Source organism: Trichogramma pretiosum, unplaced genomic scaffold (genome assembly GCF_000599845.2).
Source record: "Trichogramma pretiosum strain Unisexual culture from Peru unplaced genomic scaffold, Tpre_2.0 scaffold5, whole genome shotgun sequence".
NCBI lineage: Eukaryota > Metazoa > Arthropoda > Insecta > Hymenoptera > Trichogrammatidae > Trichogramma > Trichogramma pretiosum.
Genome location: NW_019641672.1, coordinates 1030251 through 1051374, shown reverse-complemented (window position 1 = coordinate 1051374; position 21124 = coordinate 1030251). Strand labels below are relative to the sequence as shown.

The 21124-nt window shown below is 33.6% G+C and overlaps 1 protein-coding gene across 6 annotated transcripts in view; it reads left to right on the top strand.

The window, feature by feature from the left end:
- Positions 1 to 19654, top strand: part of LOC106650510 (protein kinase C, brain isozyme) — a 60763-nt gene extending 41109 nt beyond the window's left edge. The window contains exons 4-14 of one of the 6 annotated variants that reach the window (XM_023460500.1): positions 9778 to 9889; positions 13401 to 13529; positions 13626 to 13779; positions 14414 to 14642; positions 16137 to 16271; positions 16351 to 16524; positions 16633 to 16724; positions 16822 to 17023; positions 17568 to 17756; positions 18042 to 18182; positions 18374 to 19654. In XM_023460500.1, coding sequence (XP_023316268.1) covers positions 9778 to 9889; positions 13401 to 13529; positions 13626 to 13779; positions 14414 to 14642; positions 16137 to 16271; positions 16351 to 16524; positions 16633 to 16724; positions 16822 to 17023; positions 17568 to 17756; positions 18042 to 18182; positions 18374 to 18526 — 1710 coding nt within the window. In that variant the 3' untranslated portion in view covers positions 18527 to 19654. The other 5 variants (XM_014368538.2, XM_014368541.2, XM_014368540.2 and 2 more) reach the window with 5 other exon arrangements.
- Positions 19655 to 21124: the final 1470 nt, after the last annotated feature.

The window sequence follows — 21124 nt, the reverse complement described above, 5'->3', positions numbered from 1 at the left end:
GCTTCACGTGCACAGGTTTTCTTTTTTATTTGTGAACTATTTTTTTATCAATTTTTTCATTTTTGAAATTTATCTGACAAATTTATTTGACTGAACATTCTCTAAACTATTGTGGTAAAAAATATTGCGTTCACTATTGGAGCCATAATACTTACTTTTCAAATAAATTTGTCCCTGTCGAAGTTTATAAATAATGAAAGCAATGTTTATTTGAAATTCAAGAAAGGAGAGTCAGAAGAATCATACGATTTTCATATTCTCACTGTCAGCGCGCTTTTTCATCGTACATTGAGTAATAGCTGAAGAATTTTCGAAGTATTCTCTTTACTAGCTCAAGTACTCGTTTTGACAAAAGACTATATAGTGCTTTAGCAAATATGTTTTTTACACTAGAATAAAAATCGCAAAGATGCTCTGACAAAAGAATTGAAATTTTCTCTTACCCGACATTGTTTTATGAAAATATCAAAGTTAAATATTGTTCAAGAACTTTAAAGTACTTGCAAAAATTTCAATATTTCAATATTTTTCTGAGTTCTCGTCCATAGATCTTTTGAATAAATAAATAAATAAATAAAGCACCTTATCTAAAATTTGTACATGCAGTTGAGCATATTTCACTATCGAATTAGTAAGATTTAATTGAACGGTAAATTCAAAATATAAGGTGATTCAAAAATTTCTATGAAATATTGTCAAAAATGTAAAGTTGAACTAAGTAAATTTAATTCTTCGGAAATTACATTTTATTTAGAGTGTGCTTAGACGAATTATATCTTTACTTAATGGTTCTTATAAATTGTGTTTTTGAAATAAATTTCGAGTTCAAGAACTCATTCAAGTAGTGTTGTTCGACAATTTTGAGCAAAGTTTCATTTACCTGTGATACGCGTTGGTATTTTTTTTTGTAAAAATCAATAGAATTCGGCAAATAATCAATCGATTATGCGCTCAATTTCAAAAGTAAACTTTGAAATTTAAATTGGAATGATATGGGGTGAAAAATAAGGATGTTTCTTTTTTCGTTTAATTAAAGCTTGCGCGAAACCAAATACGAACCCGATGAAATTGAAACAGAATATCGTTGAGTTGAAAAATAGCCATCATTATCATTTACAGGGATGGTCCAACAAAAAAATCTTCAAGTACAATAGGCTCGAGCGTTGAAAATTTTATTTTTTACCAGGTTACGAGAGATCATCCGAGAAAACTTAATATTTCATACTTTAATCGCATATATTTTATTTTTTCTGTAAAAAATGATTGTCCGCGCAATTGTTTTTCTCAAAAAAGTGTAGACTGCTAATAAAGCTCAGTTGAATGATCGTTTTGAACCATAGCATCACGACAACTCCGTACGTTATAATACATTACGAGAGAAAATCTACTTGTCGGGACACAAAAGTCGAAACTCATTTTAAAAATGGGTCGACTTAATAACAGTCGGTGCACGAGTGTTTTGCTCATCGGTAAAATATATCTCGTACATGCTCGGAAAAAAGCAATTGGATATTTACCGCGAGCGCTTAGCACTTAGTATCTTTTAATGAAACCTGCATTCTCTACCGTGAAAGACTTATACTCGCGTTTACAAAAAGTTTCGAAGTCTTAAAAGTTATAACCATGTAGATAGTGAATTGCGTCGATCCCATAATGTCAGCGCACTTAAAAGCTCATCCGCGGTACGTCGGTGTAAAAACTTGGTGCGCAGACTTTAACCATTGGTACGGGTTGAAACAAAAAAGCAAGCCATATAACGATCGTTACTTCCAGAATAAGTTTCGCCACTAGGCGCGCGCGGCTCGTACTTACAAGCGATCGTACAATCAAAAGTGTATAATATCTCGCGTTTTCCGGACTCGCGCAAAGAGCGGCATCATGGCAGCGGTAACAGCCTCGCTTGTGCTTGCGCGTCGCGCTCTCTTGACCCTAGCTCCCGTACTGCAAGCTCTTGTAGTATCTCTGTGTGTACGTATAAACGCGCGTCCTTGACCTTCATTCTCGAGCGCGATTCTTTCCTTTTATGCAGCACACATATACTCGCTCTTGGGTTATACTTGCTCGTACTCACTCACGTACTCAGCCAAACTCTTTCTCTCACATATGTGCGAGTGCGAGTGTGTGTATGTGTGTGTGTGTGTGCACGCACACATGTACGTAATTGCCTGCATAAGCGAGAGAAAGGAACGTTTTATACGTCTATTTTTACGTCTCTGCCCTTTTTTTAAATCGTATCCAAAGCGGCACTATTTCGTGGCCTGGGATCGTTGGGTTTTTATTTTATTCTTCCCCTATGTGCTTTGGCCTAACTATTCGTTTGATATAAAAATTTACAAGAAAAGAAGCAAGCTTTCGAAAACGTAGATGCTGGAAATTTTGTTAAATGGACAGAAAATTTAGTGGAGTCGAATTTGATGTTGTAAAGTGGTCCCTCCGCCGACCCGTCATTTGTCTCGCGTTTCCTTATTTACGATTTGAGAAAATTTAATTAAGCAATTCAACACGAGCAAACTCCTAAGCTATCTTTCGGGCGCTTGCAATTAAAACGAATAGGTGCGACACAAATTGCGCCCTTTTTAAAGCAATAAAAAAAAAGAGTGGATAAATAAATTATCCTGCCTTTGCCATGTGTGCGCTCTTTTTTCAAGCGCGTTTTAATGCCATGCGACTCTGTTGGGACCTTTGTAAGGAAATAAAATACAATATCAAAAGAATGCAAAAATTGTTTGCCGTTTGTATGATGCTTGACTGAAAAATTTAAACGAAAAAATGCAGGACACGCGGACGAAGCATCAGTTCAAGGTACAAACGTACAACAGCCCAACGTTCTGCGATCACTGTGGAAGTCTCCTCTACGGTATCATTCACCAGGGCATGAGGTGCCAAGGTATCGATTATATAAAACCCAGACAAATATGCCGACTTAATTGTTTTGTACATAACTTATGAGTTTGGTTGAGATCTTTTTTACATACTTTTTTCGTAATTTTTATTAACAAGCAGTGTTACTGTTATTTGTTATGAGCGTGTGTTCGCTTTTCCCTATATAACTGAATATAAAAATTCATTCATAAAAATTTTTCCTGAATTTATTCTGTAAAATTTCATTCGGGACTTTTCTTATGAAAAACAGACTTTTTTACTGCTTTGTTACTTTTATACTAATTGCTTCTAAAACATGTCTGGACGTTTTATTTGAGCACTGAAATGCTGATTACTTTTCTGATTATAGTGTTGAGAGTTTACAAATGGAGGGCTAATTCTGAGTCTAAAATTGTACCAGTAAAATAAATAAAAAGCCTCGTTCGTTGCAAACCCAGAAGTGTCATTTAAATATATACATAAAGTCGAATCTTGCTGTACGTAAGATAGGCATTCGGAGTAAAAAATAATTTTTCAAGAGATGTTTCTAGCCAACGTTAAAAAAGTATATAGTTAAAAATATAGCTGGCTAAACTTTCCATCTCTATAAGCGCATAACATAATCCAAGCTGGCGAAAGGAAGCTGCTAACATTTTTCTCAATAGTGCAGCATTCACTTCTATTTTCCACAATTTTCCAGCTTAGTGAATATCAGCAAATTTTCCGGTTACTGTATACGAGAGCGACTTTTCGTGAGAGAGTCTCCAGGTATATAAGCATGTGTTCGTGGGCGGAAACTGACACGGAGATATGAACATTATTATATCGGTTTCATTCTTTCAAAAATGTCTATTTCGTTAAAAATAATAAAAAAGTTTATACCGGTGAAGCATTGCAAACAGAAGGATATTCGTTAATTTCAATTACATTTCCTGTAAGTTTTAGTAGTTTTGAAAATTCGCCTTTTTAAATGAGATTCTCCTTAAATATCCTCGATGTTTATTGAAATATACCCTTGAATAACTTTGTGCCTCGTAAAATGAACCACGAAACAAGCTTGATAACAAAGTAGAGTAAAAACACTCATTAACTCCATTTCTCATAATTATATGAGGCATACATGAGATAGCAAAGTGGAAAAAGCAAAACAAGCGCTCTACCAGCTAATTACGCTGAGTTCTAACAAAGGCAAAAAATTACCTGCAAGATTTTTTAGTGAAGCTTGTAGATATGAAATAAGTATACAGCTATTTTAAAACCCTTAGTGGCAAAAAACTGAGAGACTAAAAAATAACGTGCATGGTTTTCGCATAACGAGACTTTTTATTTATTGAGAAAAACTTTTCTGCCCTCTAACTTCCCCCATGACGCATTAATACTACAGTTTCGCAAATTTTCTTACTACTTCTCATTCATTTATTGGTTATAATTTTAGTACATCTCTCTTTTTACTTTTTACGAATAAATATTACGTAAATACCCTTTTTCACAATTCACCCTCAAATTTTTGTGTGGTGTGCTTATTTAAATTCCGAACATACAATATTTGTCTTTATTTGCAATGATAATTCATACACATAAATTTACTGTAAATAATGTATATATTTTCGTAATTATTTTGACTTAAAACTTGAAATTTGCTCTCCATTCAAGACCTGTTTGTCTGTGTCATACAATGAATTATATAGAATAAATATGTCGTTGGATTTTTTGTTGGAGGCATAAAATCCATGTAGATTTCTCTTCAAGACAAACCAAAGTAAAAGTTAAAATTTATATTTTCAAACACAATTTCTTGGATGTCTATGGAATAATTTTCGAATAACTACGTGTCTGTCTAGAAAACTACAAAATGAAGATATTCATGTAGTTTTTATTTTTAATATTCAGTGGAAGTCCTGGAAAATGTGCTTAAAAATCTTCATTCTAACCTTGGCTTTGGTACCTCCTTAAATGAAAGGATATATCTTTCCATTACCATTGCATTTTGGAAAATCAAAAATTTTAATTTTTCACTGAGATTTTACGCGTTAAATTTTTTCTTCTTTTATATTTATTACTAGTATTTCTTATTTCCAAAAACGCGTTCACGCGCCGTAATATTCAGAGTTAATCATTTGAGTTACTGTGTCTAGATAGGGTATACTTTTCGTAACGTTAATGGTTATAGTAAATACCTCGGGCGATGTAATGGAATCAAGAGATAATCTTCCATGAAAAAAATTATGCTTAAGTGTGCAGAGCGATTTAAGTTTATTTTAATTCTTTATTCTTTATATGATCTTGAGTCAACTGTTAACTGACCATTCAAAAAACGTTTTTACAATGCTTGACTTTTTTAAACATGAACGCAGGAGAATGTAAAGAAAGAAAAAGTTTAACACATTAAAATACTCAAAGGACACCCACACATATGGTTCTATCTCGGTGAAAAATTATAATTTTGGATTTTTAAAAAATGCAATGGAAAAAATGAAGAGAAATCTTTCTTACATTGAAAAATGTTTTCACTTTTATTTAAAATCTCTAACAGTCCTATGACGTTTGTGTTTTGAAAAACGTTTAAGTAACAAAGTTGAATGCATATGATACGTCCAAGTAATAGTCGATTTATAAACATATTCTAAAATTTAAAAGTTCTACTAGCTTCAAAGCGTTAAAACTAATATAATAAAATTTTTTAAATTAATTGTTAAAAGTATACTTTAGTAAGATTGTGTTTTCATTTTGAATAAATATATTTATTATTTTCCTTTAAATATTTTATGTCATTCTTCGATGTTGGCATTCTACGCTTCGTTTTCTGGACTTAAATTCATTTTCATCAGCCGTTTTGTATTATTCTCAATACATTTTTTTAAATTCCCTACAATAATTTTTACAAAGCTTTGCGAGGAGAATAAGCTTACTCAACGGACATGTCTTACTCAGGATATCTTGAAAATGGTGTTTTTTTTTACTTATCCCACAAATTGTACATCTTTCTTGAAGCTCTCTTGATTTAGTTTAGAGTCTCTGCTTTAAAAAATTGTTATCAACCTAAGTTGTTCGACTACCTTCGCAATTAATTCATGTAATGAAGAATTCCAACGATATACAATTGAGCTACAAATGAATCAACGAAGCAATCACTATTCGATTGACACGTATAATACCGATTACCATTTATGTTTACACCGTTTTGATGGGCATTCAGTAGCAGGGTTGTTTTGAGCGAATTTGAACTGCGCATTAGAGCTCTTCATGTATGTTACCAATATAGACGTGACTCATTCATTCGCTTGGTCGTTTTCAATTTTCTTCCATCCCAGTTGGTTGTTTGGAAAGCGAATCCTTTTACTGAGTCATATTTCAAGCTCAAGCCAATTATAATTGGCTGTATAGTCTTACACTAAGCTGAAAATAATGTTCAAAGTGTATCGAAGATGATTGTTTTGCTTTTGAAAAATGTGCGTTCACGTATGCGATTTTGTTAAACAAGTAATTTGTTTTTCTTTATTTTATGATTCTCTCAATGGTCTTAAAATCAAAGCTAAAAATTTGAATAAACGATAAGTGCATCAGTCACTTTAGGACAATCTTAGCTTTAACCCTTCGTTTGTTTTATAATGTTAATTATGTTTAATTGAAGGAAATACCAAAGCACGATCAAAATTTAAATTTCAAAACACATGTTCTAATGAATATTATTGAATAGTGTTCTAAAAAACTGCGTAAATGTTTAGAAAAAAATGAAATAATAAAAAAATAACTTTTTTTTTTAATAATAATTACATTTTTTCCTAAATTTGTTTCCTTTTAGTAATTAAAAATCGCAACTAATTTTCAATGGAAAATAAATCATTTTTAAAATAACCTCCTATTGAATCAAAAGAACAAATACGGGTATATTTTATGTAAGCAGTTCCCAAAAATATTTTGGAGAACATCTGGATTCTAGCCTCACGTTTTCCCCTCATAAGTATTTAATGACACAAACAAAACAAAAAGTATTAAAAATTATACACGCCTCTTGCGTTTCCAAAGGCTATTACCAATAATGAAGAAGGTTATACTTTTACCTTTTACCAGCTGCTCTAATTGCAGAGCTTCTCGAATTCTTCTAAGCTAGTTCAATTGCAATTGCTCGACCACACAAGGGCCAGTGCCAAGAGCTCTTTTTTCTTTTTTGCCCTCGCTTCCTGAGTTTCGCTCTGAGAAAAAGCAATAGGTATTCAACAGTGGATGAAGCGTAAAAGGGCAAGCGTAATGACCGATAAAAAAAAGTTCGCCGTAAGCTCGCAAATGCTAGGGGATATAAATGTCCATTTGTCGCTTGAAATCTGCATGAACTTTCTTGATCTCATTGCCGGTTGCGGTAAAAAGTCGAAAAATAAAAACGCAGGATATGCGAAGTCGTTGTTTTTCCGTTGCAAGAAAAATCTGAAAAAACTCATTCCATTGTCTTTGAAACTGGATAAAAAATCAAACACTGGTCGCTTATTCTTGATTGCTTTTTTGCACAAAATCGTCCGTTTCATTACATGGACCCACGGTTTGGACTCTTTATATATCGTTAATTAATTCATTTTTCTCGTAATAACCAATTATTAGAGCGAGCTCCATTTTTTATTAAAATTCGAACGACGAGCTTTACTCCCAATATAACGCACAGAAAAGAGATGTGGAAAATTCCGTTCATGTTTCAAACGCAGTTTTATGCGGGAATTTTCATTCAAATTCTTCAATCGTTTGAAGGGTTAAAAGCAATAAAAAAATTAAATTTTCGAGCAAACTGAAAAAATGAACGATTTTTAACAAAGTTTTCTAATGAAGGCGAATCAAAAAATTTAGTCGGTTATTCATTGATTGTTGAGCATAAGAAATTTCCATGACTGTTAATGAAGCTGTTAAAATAAAGTCACTTATTTATTACCTACTACATTTGTAAACAATCCATTTGAATATTCTATCGGGTATCTTTCTGAAAATTTTATAAAAAAAGTTATTAAACGGTTGAAAATGTAAAATAGTGGAGAAGGAAGAAAATGATGCTAAAAGAGAAATTTGCTTTTTTCTACCGTCTCAATGACCCTTTTGCCGACGCGCACGAAGGTGAAGTATGTATTTCGCTGCTTCGCTCTCTTTTACCTCTCCTTTATTTTTGTTCCTTTGACGATGTGTATGTGTGTGAATACGTACACAACACAAGGTTTTCTAGTTACTCTTTCTCTTCTTTTTTTTGCTACGATGATGCTTGTGGCAAAATGAACGGCGTGAAACTGGGGCGAAAAGCCATTCGGCCGCTAGCCTCGATGAATTTTCTTTACGCGTTCATATACATATAAAGTTGAGGATTTTTCCTTGACTCTCTCTCTCTCTCTCTCTCTCTCTCTATCGCTCCTCCATTCTCCAATGTACATGATAGCATGTTTTGCCTAGAAAATGATCTTTCACAACTCTAGTAGGTTAAAATGATAGTTAATGTAAAAATAATCTATCAAGTCGTAAAAATTGACATATAATCTATTCATTTTAGTTTTTTTATTATTTAGATCAACCTTTCAATCGTGCATTTTTCATTAAATTATGAATCAAAAGACGAGATAAAGTTTAACAGTTTCAATATTTAGGAGTGAGAGAAAGAGAGAGAGAAATGCTTATTTGCTCAACGAATGTTCAGCAATTTCATTTTTTACGAACGAGGTAAAGCGTTATTTTATCAATTCTAAGCTGCAAATTTGAGAATCTAATTTTTTGGTTCGCCTCTTTGTCTCAATCTTGTCTTCGGCAGACCGAATCTTTTCTCGTACTACTTAAGATGCGGCAGATATTACTGCTCAAGTTTGGTTAGATTGATAAAAATTGAAGGTGCTCAACAACTTGAGTACTCGGCCTTACACATATATTTGTGTGATCGGTATATTTTCTAAACTACTTAAAGCTTTGTTCCTTTCTCGATAACTATTTGTTTGAAATAAAAATTTTGGAGATCATATACCCTTGAAGAAATGTTTTCATCGATTAAAAAATCCCTAAAGCTGGTACTAATTTTAAAATTTTAACGATAAAAGCACTCGATTAATCAAAAAATAGATTGTTTATCGAGTAATTATTTATTTTGAAATAAGGAAAATTGAAAAAAATGTACTCATTACACCAATATTGTATAATTCTGAACTTTGAACACAACTCTGCTTAGATAATTGGACGTGCCGAATATCAAACAGGAGTTTATAGCGTTATTTAATTACGATTAAACCGAATCTCTTGGAAATTAAAGTTTAGAAAATCATGCTATCATATTTAAATTAGGCTATATGTGAAGCTTTACTGAATGTACTAACAATGAGTAAAGCCTATAGTTGAGATCGTAACGTTCGATATATAGTTCACGTACTTTGAAATTTACGACGCTCGATTTAATTAGCTGATTCTAAATTTATAATCGATAGAGCACGTTAAATGGAGTTCTCTAACTCTAACAAACAATCTATTTTGTAATAGCTCATAAGTACCCTGTCGATAGCATACGTTTATCATAGCCAAAAGAAAAGTATTTAAGAAAATGATGGAGGATGGATTGAGTACGTCGAGTACTTAATTATTCGAGGCACGTTCAATTATTCTCAGTTGTGTTGCGGCTTATCGGTCACGTGATATTTGAAATATAAACGATGGCAGGATTATCATCGTTTACTGTTGGAAACTCGGCATCTCACTATTTTATGCCGTTCGTATTCATGGAGAATTTGCGCGACGACTAGCTACGGTCATACAGAACAATCGTACGGTGTCATTACATATAAATTGCGTAAATTTGATCGTTTTCAAAAATGAAGAGCGCAAACGCATATTAATGTAAGCCTGGAGAAAAATGGATGAATAACGATTTTTTGTGTTTTCTACTTCGACAACGCCTCTCGTTGTTCTCAGGCCGTAAATGTACCACACAAATGGGACGTTTTTACATACATCACGCCGACGTTCTGCGATCACTGTGGATCGATGCTTCACGGCATCACCCAACAGGGACTCAAGTGTTCAGGTATACATTGATTATAAAACATTAAATAGCACCAAAAGAGCAACATTATTTATACATAAATATTAGATATTAGATTTAAAAATAGGCTAGTATTGCTAGAATCAGACACAGTACGTAAATAACTTGGTTTCGGTGCTACTCTCTATCTAAAAATTAACAGTATATGGTATGACACAAAGTTTTACAATCACAAGTTGAGATAATTTCCCTTTGAAATTCTTCTAAAATACCTGTAATTCACTTCAAGTGTTAAATTGTCTTGTTTTGATACACATGCAAGATGTCGCCCAAACATGTAAAACTTGCAGAACGCATTCCTTTGACATCATTCCAAATTAGGGCATTACATATGAAATATCAATCGAATCAAGTATTCATTATCTCCCTGCACGATTTAGTTTCTAAAGTAAAGAGGAAATTGGGCTCGACTGCAGGATGTGTGCTGCTGCGCACGAATCACGTTCAGAAATTCGATCATGTGATGACAAAAGCTCCTCCCTGGCGACGTATATTCATACGCATACTATTTATATATGTAGGATAATTTGGTCTAAATAGTTAATGAAGTAAGACATAGATTGTCTGTTTTTCAAAATAGCCAGGAATGCATCTCTGGAATTTTCTCATTTCTGGGAAGTCCCTTCTATGGAAAGAGAAATTTCAAAAATCTCCCCCGACCAATCCCGCATATATCTACGCGGTGAAGACGATTTTCCGTCGTATTAGCTTTATGCACGACCTGTTTTTCCATTAAATCCGACTTACCCGTCGAGGTTCTACCTATGCGCTTATTATCCATATAAGCTTTTTATATCTATATATATATATCTACTCTTTCTATCTATGTATGTATATGTGTATATTTAACAAGATATATTTTTATCGATTCCACGATGCACCAGCAGAGCCAAATCTTATTGTCATGTACCTGTACCTGCCTATATTTTCAATTTTCCAATGAAACGAGTATGTTTTATTCCAATTAAATTACTTTTGTTACCATCGATTCTGAACTTTCCATTTCATGGATTCAAGATTACTACTGGAGAGTAATATTCTTTTAATGTTCATGTCCCTTGAGCTTGATATGCATGCTAAGTACTTCATAATTACATTAAACTGCCTGTACAGACGAAATTTCTCACTAAAAATAAAGTATAAATTTGCTTTCATTACTAAATGAGCATACGAGCGCGTACGAGTTCAACATTTTTGTGGCTTGAAACGTACGAAAATCTAATTAATCATGACGAAATGAAAACGCGCTACGCGCCTTTTTCCCATACTCTTTAAGCTCGATTCATTCCGGTGCAATTCTTATACGACGTTTTTCGAAGCTGCGTAAGAAAATTAATCAACTACCTGTGCGCAGCTCTAGCTTCAAAAACTATATCTTCACCTTTCAGTATCTGAATTTTTAATTTCAATTTTCTAACTTTCAAGCTGTAACATATTTTTATTGTGTTTGAGTAAAAATCCTTGAATAATGGTACGGTAGAACCTTTTTCGATTCTTCCTCAATTTAATTATTTTTTGAGAATTTTCTCGAAACGCCACAAGTACAACTATGTTATCAAAAGTTCACGACTGCAGTGGAAAATTTATATTTTTGTGTAAAACTTTACTAACCATTGATTGTACTTTTAAAATCTTGAAACAAACCTGAATTTATCAGTTTACCAATCTCATGTTTGTAATACCCCTTGAAACTGCTTGAGCTCTTTTTTAATTTTTTTAAACCAATTCTTTAAACTATTTCCCGACCGTTTCTCCTCTTTTATGGAACGCTTTCACTATACGTTATACATCTTCTATTTTGGATTTTGATGTTTACAATTTGTCCTTCTGAATTCCCAGTTTGATTTACGAAAACAATTGTTTTTCAGTTTTTCTATTTGTACAAAACCATCGATTGGATTTCTTGCATGTAATGATTTTCGTTGATAAGTGATGTTTCTCAAAAAATTACTCACCAATTTGTGTGTAAAACTTTTCACTACTGTTGATAGTTACAAATTTATTAGTAAGTACTTTTTCCTGCTTTTATGCCAATAAAATGATGTACTAAAAATAATACATCCAAGAATTTTGTACAGTACTTTTGATATACATGCCACATTGAAAGTTTATACTAATGTGGGCACTAATGATTTTCTTTTATATGTTTTATTATTATTTTGTCAAAAGATACTAAAATAAATATAAAAAATAAACTTTCAAAATATCATTAAGTTAACTGTAATAATTGAAGCATATACATAAAAACTAACTACCTAATAAAGCACTTAACCCATTAGCGCCCAGCCGGACACTTTTTTCAACTGAACTTTAGGCAAAAATCTTTACTATTCAGAATTTTGCTAAAAATTAACGAGTTCATGTATCTAACGGGAAATTTAATGCCCTTTTCGAATATGGCTTCAAAATTAATCTTAAAATTATTGTTCAAAAGTTATAAACAATTGAACAAAAAAAAACACGATTTAAAAAAAAAAAATTGTCTTCAACTCGAATTTTAAAACAGAAACAGGCTTGATACTTAGGTCCCGAGCACATTAAAGGTGTCCATGGGATGTAAACTGAAAATCCCAATATCCATAATATCGGAATTGGACATTTTTCATAAAAAAATGGCGCTTCGTAGAAAAAAGACCGTATATGAGCTAAACCAATTTTTTTACATGACAAGGATGCATTTAGGAAAAAAAGTTATATTGAAAAAGTTCTTAGAATTGTTCAAAGAACAACCCTGAATTTTTTCAGAATTTTTGGTGAAAATTTTTGAATTTTTCGAATAATTTTGGATTTTTTGGATTTCATCATTTTCCGAAAATTCAAAAATTTTCACCAAAAATTCTGAAAAAATTCAGGGTTGTTCTTTGAACAATTCTAAGAACTTTTACAATATAACTTTTTTTCCTAAATGCATCCTTGTCATGTAAAAAAATTGGTTTAGCTCATATACGGTCTTTTTTCTACGAAGCGCCATTTTTTTATGAAAAATGTCCAATTCCGATATTATGGATATTGGGATTTTCAGTTTACATCCCATGGACACCTTTAATGTGCTCGGGACCTAAGTATCAAGCCTGTTTCTGTTTTAAAATTCGAGTTGAAGACAATTTTTTTTTTTCAATTCGTGTTTTTTTTTGTTCAATTGTTTATAACTTTTGAACAATAATTTTAAGATTAATTTTGAAGCCATATTCGAAAAGGGCATTAAATTTCCCGTTAGATACATGAACTCGTTAATTTTTAGCAAAATTCTGAATAGTAAAGATTTTTGCCTAAAGTTCAGTTGAAAAAAGTGTCCGGCTGGGCGCTAATGGGTTAAGAGCCTTAGAAACTTGCATTTAGCTTGTACTATTTTTTTTTAGCTACTGACAGGCTAATTAATATCTGAAATACGTATCAAAATATAATCGCGTATTGTGTATCAGACGCTTCAAACTATCGATGGTTTTTGCATTCTTTTATGAAACAATTTCTATCTGTATTCACCTAACCATAGCATGCGACATGAACGTACACAAACGATGCGAGGCGAGCGTACCGAATCTCTGCGGATGCGATCACACCGAAAGAAGAGGACGCATACAACTCAACGTCTCGGCCAGTGGAAACAAGCTCACAGTCGAAAGTATATCTTCTTTCTGTTTCTTTAAGTATACATGTGCGCCAGTGACCTTTATTTCTCATATTTTCTTCTTTTTTTCGCGACGTCTCTTACGCACAGTTATACAAGGAAGAAATCTCATTCCCATGGATCCAAATGGACTCTCGGATCCTTACGTCAAGTTAAAACTAATACCGGACGGCGAAAATATAAAAAAGAAGACGAAGACAATCAAATCGTCGCTGAATCCCGAGTGGAACGAGACAATCATTGTGTAAGTATTACATGAGATTTGCATAGCACCGAAATACACCAAATACTTAAATTTCACTTCCACTTCAAGTGGCAAACGAAAATATTCAATGAAATTAAATTTTTATTCTCGAGCCGCAGCCGACTTACTTATGTGCAATTAATATTATTTATAATAGCACTGAATTGTCTAAGTAGATATTTATGCATTCGACGCTACAAATCTTCGCGAGTAGTTAATTTGTAATCTTCTTAGATCTTTAGCGTTTAATTGGTGAATCGTACACCAGAATATTTGGAACATTCGTAGCGATGATGAGTTACGTAGGCCATTTTCAAAAATAAAATGAAATCATATATATTAGGTTCCAAGCGAGAAGATTATTATAAAGTTCTATTTTTAACGAATATGTTTCTACCTAATTATAAACCTTTGAAAACGTACAACTGTTTTTCAAACATTTAAGGGGGAAAAAGTAAAATCTAAATTGTTAACGCCCGCGAGTCAATTCCGTGGGCATTAAAAAGCTCGTCGGAGTTTGTAAAATATTTACAACAACCCTGAAGGGACAGCCTTGACTCGTTACCGCGACAGCATGTGATACATAGCAGTTTTGTTTAACTCTTTTCACCAAACATCCCTCGTGTGCCCGCAGCGATTTGAAGCCCGACGACAAGGACAGACGACTGCTGCTGGAGGTTTGGGATTGGGACAGAACATCGAGAAACGACTTCATGGGCTCGCTGTCGTTCGGCATCTCGGAGCTGATGAAGGCCCCGGCCACGGGCTGGTTCAAGCTGCTCACCCAGGAGGAGGGCGAATTCTACAATGTACCCGTGCCCGAGGAGGGCGTCGACTTAGCCGAGCTAAAGTCGAAAATGCGGGTACGTTCGGTATGTAAGCTAGTTTGCTTTTTTACCTCGCACCAAAACAATTCAAATCGCCATCCACATATATACATCGCACACTCGACACACGTCGCCGCGGCGATTTCTCTCGGTTGTGCTCGTGTGATGTTCATTTTGTACGATCAGGTGACGATCAATTTACAGACCTTTTTCCACCCAAAGCAATTGTATCGTGTAGAAAGACAAATAAATATAAATGTAAATGTATATTGCTAGAGTTACGTGTAAATTATTTGCTGTAGCATTGTAACGCTTCCTTTTTTTCACGATCAATTTATGTACATTTTACAAAAAAAAAAAAAAAAAACGATCTTTTTCCGCTAGAACAACTTTTTAAACGAATATTTTTTTGCAAATATGCGATACTTTTCAAACGATACTGTACATATTTTTACTTACTCTTGATTGCTTTTTCCATGCTTTTTCAATTATTTGTGGGCGTAATCGTTGTTATTCACCAGTAAATTTGAAACGAATCACGTTCCGCCAACATTACTTCTGTTTGATCTTTGTAAAAGATACATTTAATTATAACTTTGTAATACTAGTTTATCGAGCCCTAAATTTGAAACATTTAACCACTAAAACATGCACTATCTAAACAAAATTACGCACATTATTTCATAAAATGAATACCAATAACGATTTGGAGCTATGTAAATATACCGAAAATTATGTCATTCAAATTTTTTTAACTTATTTTGTGGTGATATAATAAATGTTTGTCAATTATTAACATTTTTCTACTACTTAATGGTCGATTCGCTGTTGAATCAATACTAGAGAAAATTTAATCAATACTTAAATATGTTAAATTATCGTCTAGATTCTAATTTACGTAATTTAATCGTTTCAATTTCTCGCTTTCCCCTTTATGAAATTGAAAATACAGAAGGGTACACATTTTCTGGAATGATCGATCGCTCACAAATGAGAAAATATTTCAATTAATTTTTTTGTTCATTAATACGTCAAATTTGCTAACATGCTCGTTTTAGTATGGACGAAAGAGAGATACGTAATGGATACGTGTACATGATATATTGTCAAGTACAAAACCAGGTCGAAATCGGACCGAAGTGCGGGTGACAATATAGTTGTTTGTGTATTTGTGCGAGCGCGAGGGCATGTGCTCGCTCACAGAAAAGCTCGAAGACAAGCACGCGATTATTTGATATGAGAAAACATTGCCCGTTGAGGGGGTTTAATACAATTTAGTGACCCAGAAATTGTGTACTTTTCTTTGACGCTCCCATACGTGCTAAAGTCGCGAGAGTATTGGATTATAAATTACATTATTTCCCGAGGAGTAGAATAATGCTTTTCTCTGGGTATTATCCTCTGTAAATAATGCCATGCGTATACATGTGCAAGTCGTTATTTTGAAATTATTTAATGTAAAAATATCACCATTGTCGACGGAAATGGAACAAAATCATTGGCAAACGTTTTATGCTGCTCCTCCCGCAGAAATCAGCATCGGTCCAGAAAAAAGTCCCGACGACGCAGGACAAAGAGGTGCCACACAACATGGGCAAAAGCGATCTCATACGAGCATCGGATTTCAACTTTTTGCAAGTTCTCGGCAAAGGCAGTTTCGGCAAGGTGAAGCATTGAGAGAGCGTATACAATCGAGCCCAACTTTGCCTTGAAATCTCGAGTGAAAAAATCGTTTTTTTCTCAGGTTTTATTGGCCGAGAGAAAAGGCACGGACGAGCTCTACGCGATCAAGATCCTCAAGAAGGACATAATCATCCAAGACGACGACGTCGAGTGCACTATGGTGGAGAAGCGAGTACTGGCGCTCTCGAGCAAGCCGCCTTTCCTTGTACGACTTCACTCTTGCTTCCAAACTATGGTTAGTCGCTATAGCTCATTCAGTTAGAGCATCTCGATCTCTCGACAATATTTTTGATTTTTGACCATGAGAATCGTATCAATTTGATAAACTCTGAAATATCTTTAGGATCGTTTGTACTTCGTGATGGAGTACGTGAACGGGGGTGACCTTATGTTCCAAATTCAACAGTGTGGAAAATTCAAAGAGCCCGTAGCAGTGTAAGTTACTCGAGTTTATTTCTCTCTTTTACGCGATGTATTTACTTAGCTAAAACATTCGAATATTTTCTCTTGAATTTTCTGCTTGCCTCGGCAGATTCTATTCGTCGGAAATAGCGATTGGTCTGTTTTTCTTGCATTCGCGAGGAATAGTCTATCGTGATCTCAAACTTGACAACGTCCTGCTGGATCAGGATGGCCACATCAAAATCGCCGACTTTGGCATGTGCAAGGAGGGCATAACTGGCGACAAAACCACCAAAACTTTCTGCGGAACTCCGGATTATATCGCGCCGGAGGTGAGACAAAAACATTCATGAGTCGATATATGAACTGCATCACGTCAAACACGATAAGCCAAGTGCCCAGTGTGTTTATTTTTTTAATTATTATTGTAAATCTATGTAAAACTGATTTTCAAATAACAAAAAAAAAACGTAACTGGAAAAAATTTCAATTTTTTAAATTTAAAAGAGAATCAACCATATACATAAATATATACCTAGATGAATTTTCGTTCAAACGAGTGCAGTCCAATGAATCGCGCTCTATACAGCAAACCTCAAAGACAAAGCTTTGATCGGGCAATATACCTAATTGGCGCATATTAACTCCAATATCTACGTAAATGGAGTTATATTTGAGATTTGAATTTTTATGAAAATTGCTTTTTGAAGATAATCGAAAAAGTATAAAAATAAGCACCATTAATCTTACAATATGAAAATTTATAGAAGGAATAAATCTTATTGATCAAAAGTAATCGAAATCCAATGACAGAAACTATGGCATCAAACATCTTATAAATGTCTTCATTTTAACATACTGGCGAAACTTTTACAGATTATCTTATATCAACCTTACGGTAAATCGGTCGATTGGTGGGCATACGGCGTATTATTATACGAGATGCTGGTCGGACAGCCGCCTTTTGATGGCGAGGACGAGGAAGAGCTTTTTGCTGCCATTACCGACCAGAATGTCAGTTATCCGAAAGCTCTCTCCAAGGAGGCCAAAGAAGCTTGCAAAGGAGTGAGTATATAAATATTGCTCGTGTACAATGTACCCTTTTATGCGCGCTTCTTGTTTATGCTCTCGACTCTCTTCGTGCTTCAAGGTCCTTTTTTTATTCAGCTCTCCATTTTTTTAAATACGTTTTCATGAAAGTTCGTGCACTATACGCGCGAAAGATTACTATATAAATTCATGAGTTCGGATAAATAATGAGCGCCTGGGGGTGAATCTCTTTACCGCATCAAAGAAATATGTGAGCACGTTGCGTGATCTTTTAAACACCAAAATTCTTCTCATTTACAGTTTCTCACGAAAAATCCAAGTAAACGTTTGGGATGCGGATCAAGAGGTGAAGAGGACGTGCGCAGCCATGCTTTCTTCCGACGAATTGATTGGGACAGAATTGAAAGTCGTGAGGTTCAGCCACCGTTCAAACCCAAAATTGTGAGTTTATTTAATTTTTCTCTGGCCTTATTATTCTTATACTAAAATCAAATCGCATTAAATATCTTATTTGACGAAAAATTGTCCATTCAAGTTCCGCCCTGAATGGCTACATTTACATGTCAATGTTAAGATTGATACAGATACCCATTTGTACCAGAAAACATGACACAAATTCAATCGATTTTCAGAAACACCGAAGAGATGTGAGCAACTTCGACAAGCAATTCACATCGGAGAAGACAGATCTTACGCCGACCGACAAGCTTTTCATGATGAATCTCGATCAGACGGAGTTCATGGGATTCTCTTTTCTTAATCCCGAGTACATCCAGCACATATAAGATGAGTGCCCTTGACTCAACTCTTGCAATTCTATGGATTTATTGACCGATGTTTTTTTTCTCCGTATTGTAATATTCGTTGCTTCATGGATAATACTTTACACGATTATGAACACCGATAGAGTGAGTTCATCCGTGGAGGCGTTTTAAACTAAACAAAGATCACCAGACTTTCAGTATGATCGTATCTCTGCGAAGATTGACAAATGATTAAAAACAGAGATACAATATTTTTCTATATATAATTCTCTTTCTTCGAATTGTATTTATAAGTAATAACTATAAGCGACTTTCAAAGATTCACCTCTTGCAAACTGTTCGTAAATTATAAACATAATTATGATCTATAGCAAATAATGAAAATGTTTGGTATATCGAAATCTAATCTATTATTCTTTCCGTGGCGCCTAGCGCACTTACGATTAAAGTATCATAAATTGTTTGCAGCGATGCTCTTTGATTGGTGTAAAAACAGAAAAAAAATCATTAAAAGTAAACGCGCGGCATGAAATATCGCGTAAGTATCACTAATAATTCAACATTTAAGAATTGACACGTATGCTTTCATAAACGCAATGCCAATAATTAGTTAAAATATGAATCTATGCAAAGGAAGGTTAAGGGTTTGATGCGCAATAAACTTGCCATATGAAATGTTCTCTTCTGAAATTGAGTATAATGAGAATAGATCATTAGCTATTTTACATGCGATCTAGAATGAGTGTAAAAAAGTATATTGCGAATTGTTGTTCGTTTCTCGCGTACATTTACAAACTACATTATAATTATAGATGTAAATGCATTTACTTCAGTAGATTCTACTGTCGCCTTCCAAAGTTAAATTGAATCGAGTGAATGGAAAAATGTATCAAATGTGTCTATTTGATAAACTAGCTTTATATATTAAGTACATAATTATGTACATATGCAATAGTATCTGTAAAAAATATTTCTATCGAACATTTTGTTATCTTTATGAATGTATCTCGATGGTTGAACTTCGTAGCTAATTATTTCTCGTAATTATTTTAGACAATAAGAAAGTTAACATACTTGTTTGAACGGACGCTGGTCGCGCTCCTTCATTTTAAAACAGAAGGGAAAGATTAAAAAAAATTTTATGAAAAACCCTTTGTAGTTATTTTAATTATATAATAACAGTTTTCAACTACTACATATATTTTGATATTTCCATTGGGGTGTTATTCAATACATTGAGAAAAATGATGATACCGATGTCGAGTATTTGAAAATTATTGCTAGTTATTAAAAATCTAAATTCGAAAATCATTTTTCACAAAGATATGAGAGCATTGAATGATGAAATTCATAGATATTTACATGAAATGTCGTTCAGAAGTAGAAAAATAGTGGTATTGAAGGAAAGAAGTGTCTTAATTGATCTCGCATCATTTTTGGTTGCCATTGTTTTATTATAATAATTTTATCATTTTCGTTGGAACATATACACATGATCTTCTCTGAAACTTTATGCTATTACTGAGATTATCGATATTTGACCGATACATTAATTATAACTGGCTTCCAGGGTATTTATTTATGTATTTGGTACATAAAATTAAAAATAATTAAGCAAAGTTTTCTTGTCACGGTAGTTAATAAAGTAACTCAAAATATTTGAACATTCGAGAAATCCGTGCTTTGTGCCATGAAGTATCTATTTAGAAAATTTCATAGAGATTTCGTCGAATCACATTGCTGATATGAACTCAATAGTTTAAGTTTAAACGAACTTACTACGATGGTTGAGATAAAAAGAATAGTTGAGTAAAAAATATACATTTTATACGTTCTGGGGAAGTCGGATTACTAAAATTATGCACCGTAAAGAACAACTAATTGAACACTTACGTTGTAAAACGCCGTCTTGTTGATCCGTCGCGTCAAATTCAAGTGCGGTCGATCGATATGCATTTGTATGACCGATCGATTTGTACATAATTACACGGGGAAAAAATTGATTAGGTAGCCACACTTTCCAGTTGAGCATTAGTGTCCTTTAGATGCGGCAGTACAGACTCGCGGTTTTGGGAGCACAACGATGCCGACAGTAAGCAAACTGTGTTACTATATATGCGCATTAATATATTCATAACTGATGCATAACTTGCTCGCTGCGTGCTATGCTCCAAACCAAACAGAATGCAGCATTTAAACAATAAGTATGGCTGCCTAACCAACCTTTTTTTGTGTAGAACAATGAAGAATGACTTTCTATGCCCGAAAGAACATATTAGTATTTTTTTGAGCATTGAAATAATGCAAAATGATACATTGTGGTCGGTGCCAGTCTGTTTGGATAACATTTGACAATCCTGTAAATTTTTTCTCATCTATGCTATTATATTGTAATGCTATTTTTTACATAAAATAACATGAAAACATGAAATATAATTTGGAAAAATTTATATCAACTGTTACTAAAATGAAAAACTCTGCGCAAAACATGACGTGTAAATTGCGTCAAATTTTAATTGATTATCAGCTGTATAAATTATCTTTAAATTATAATCAATGCTATAAAAAGACAGAAAGATGAAATAATAATTAATTTATTTTATTTATGCCTCTTGAGAT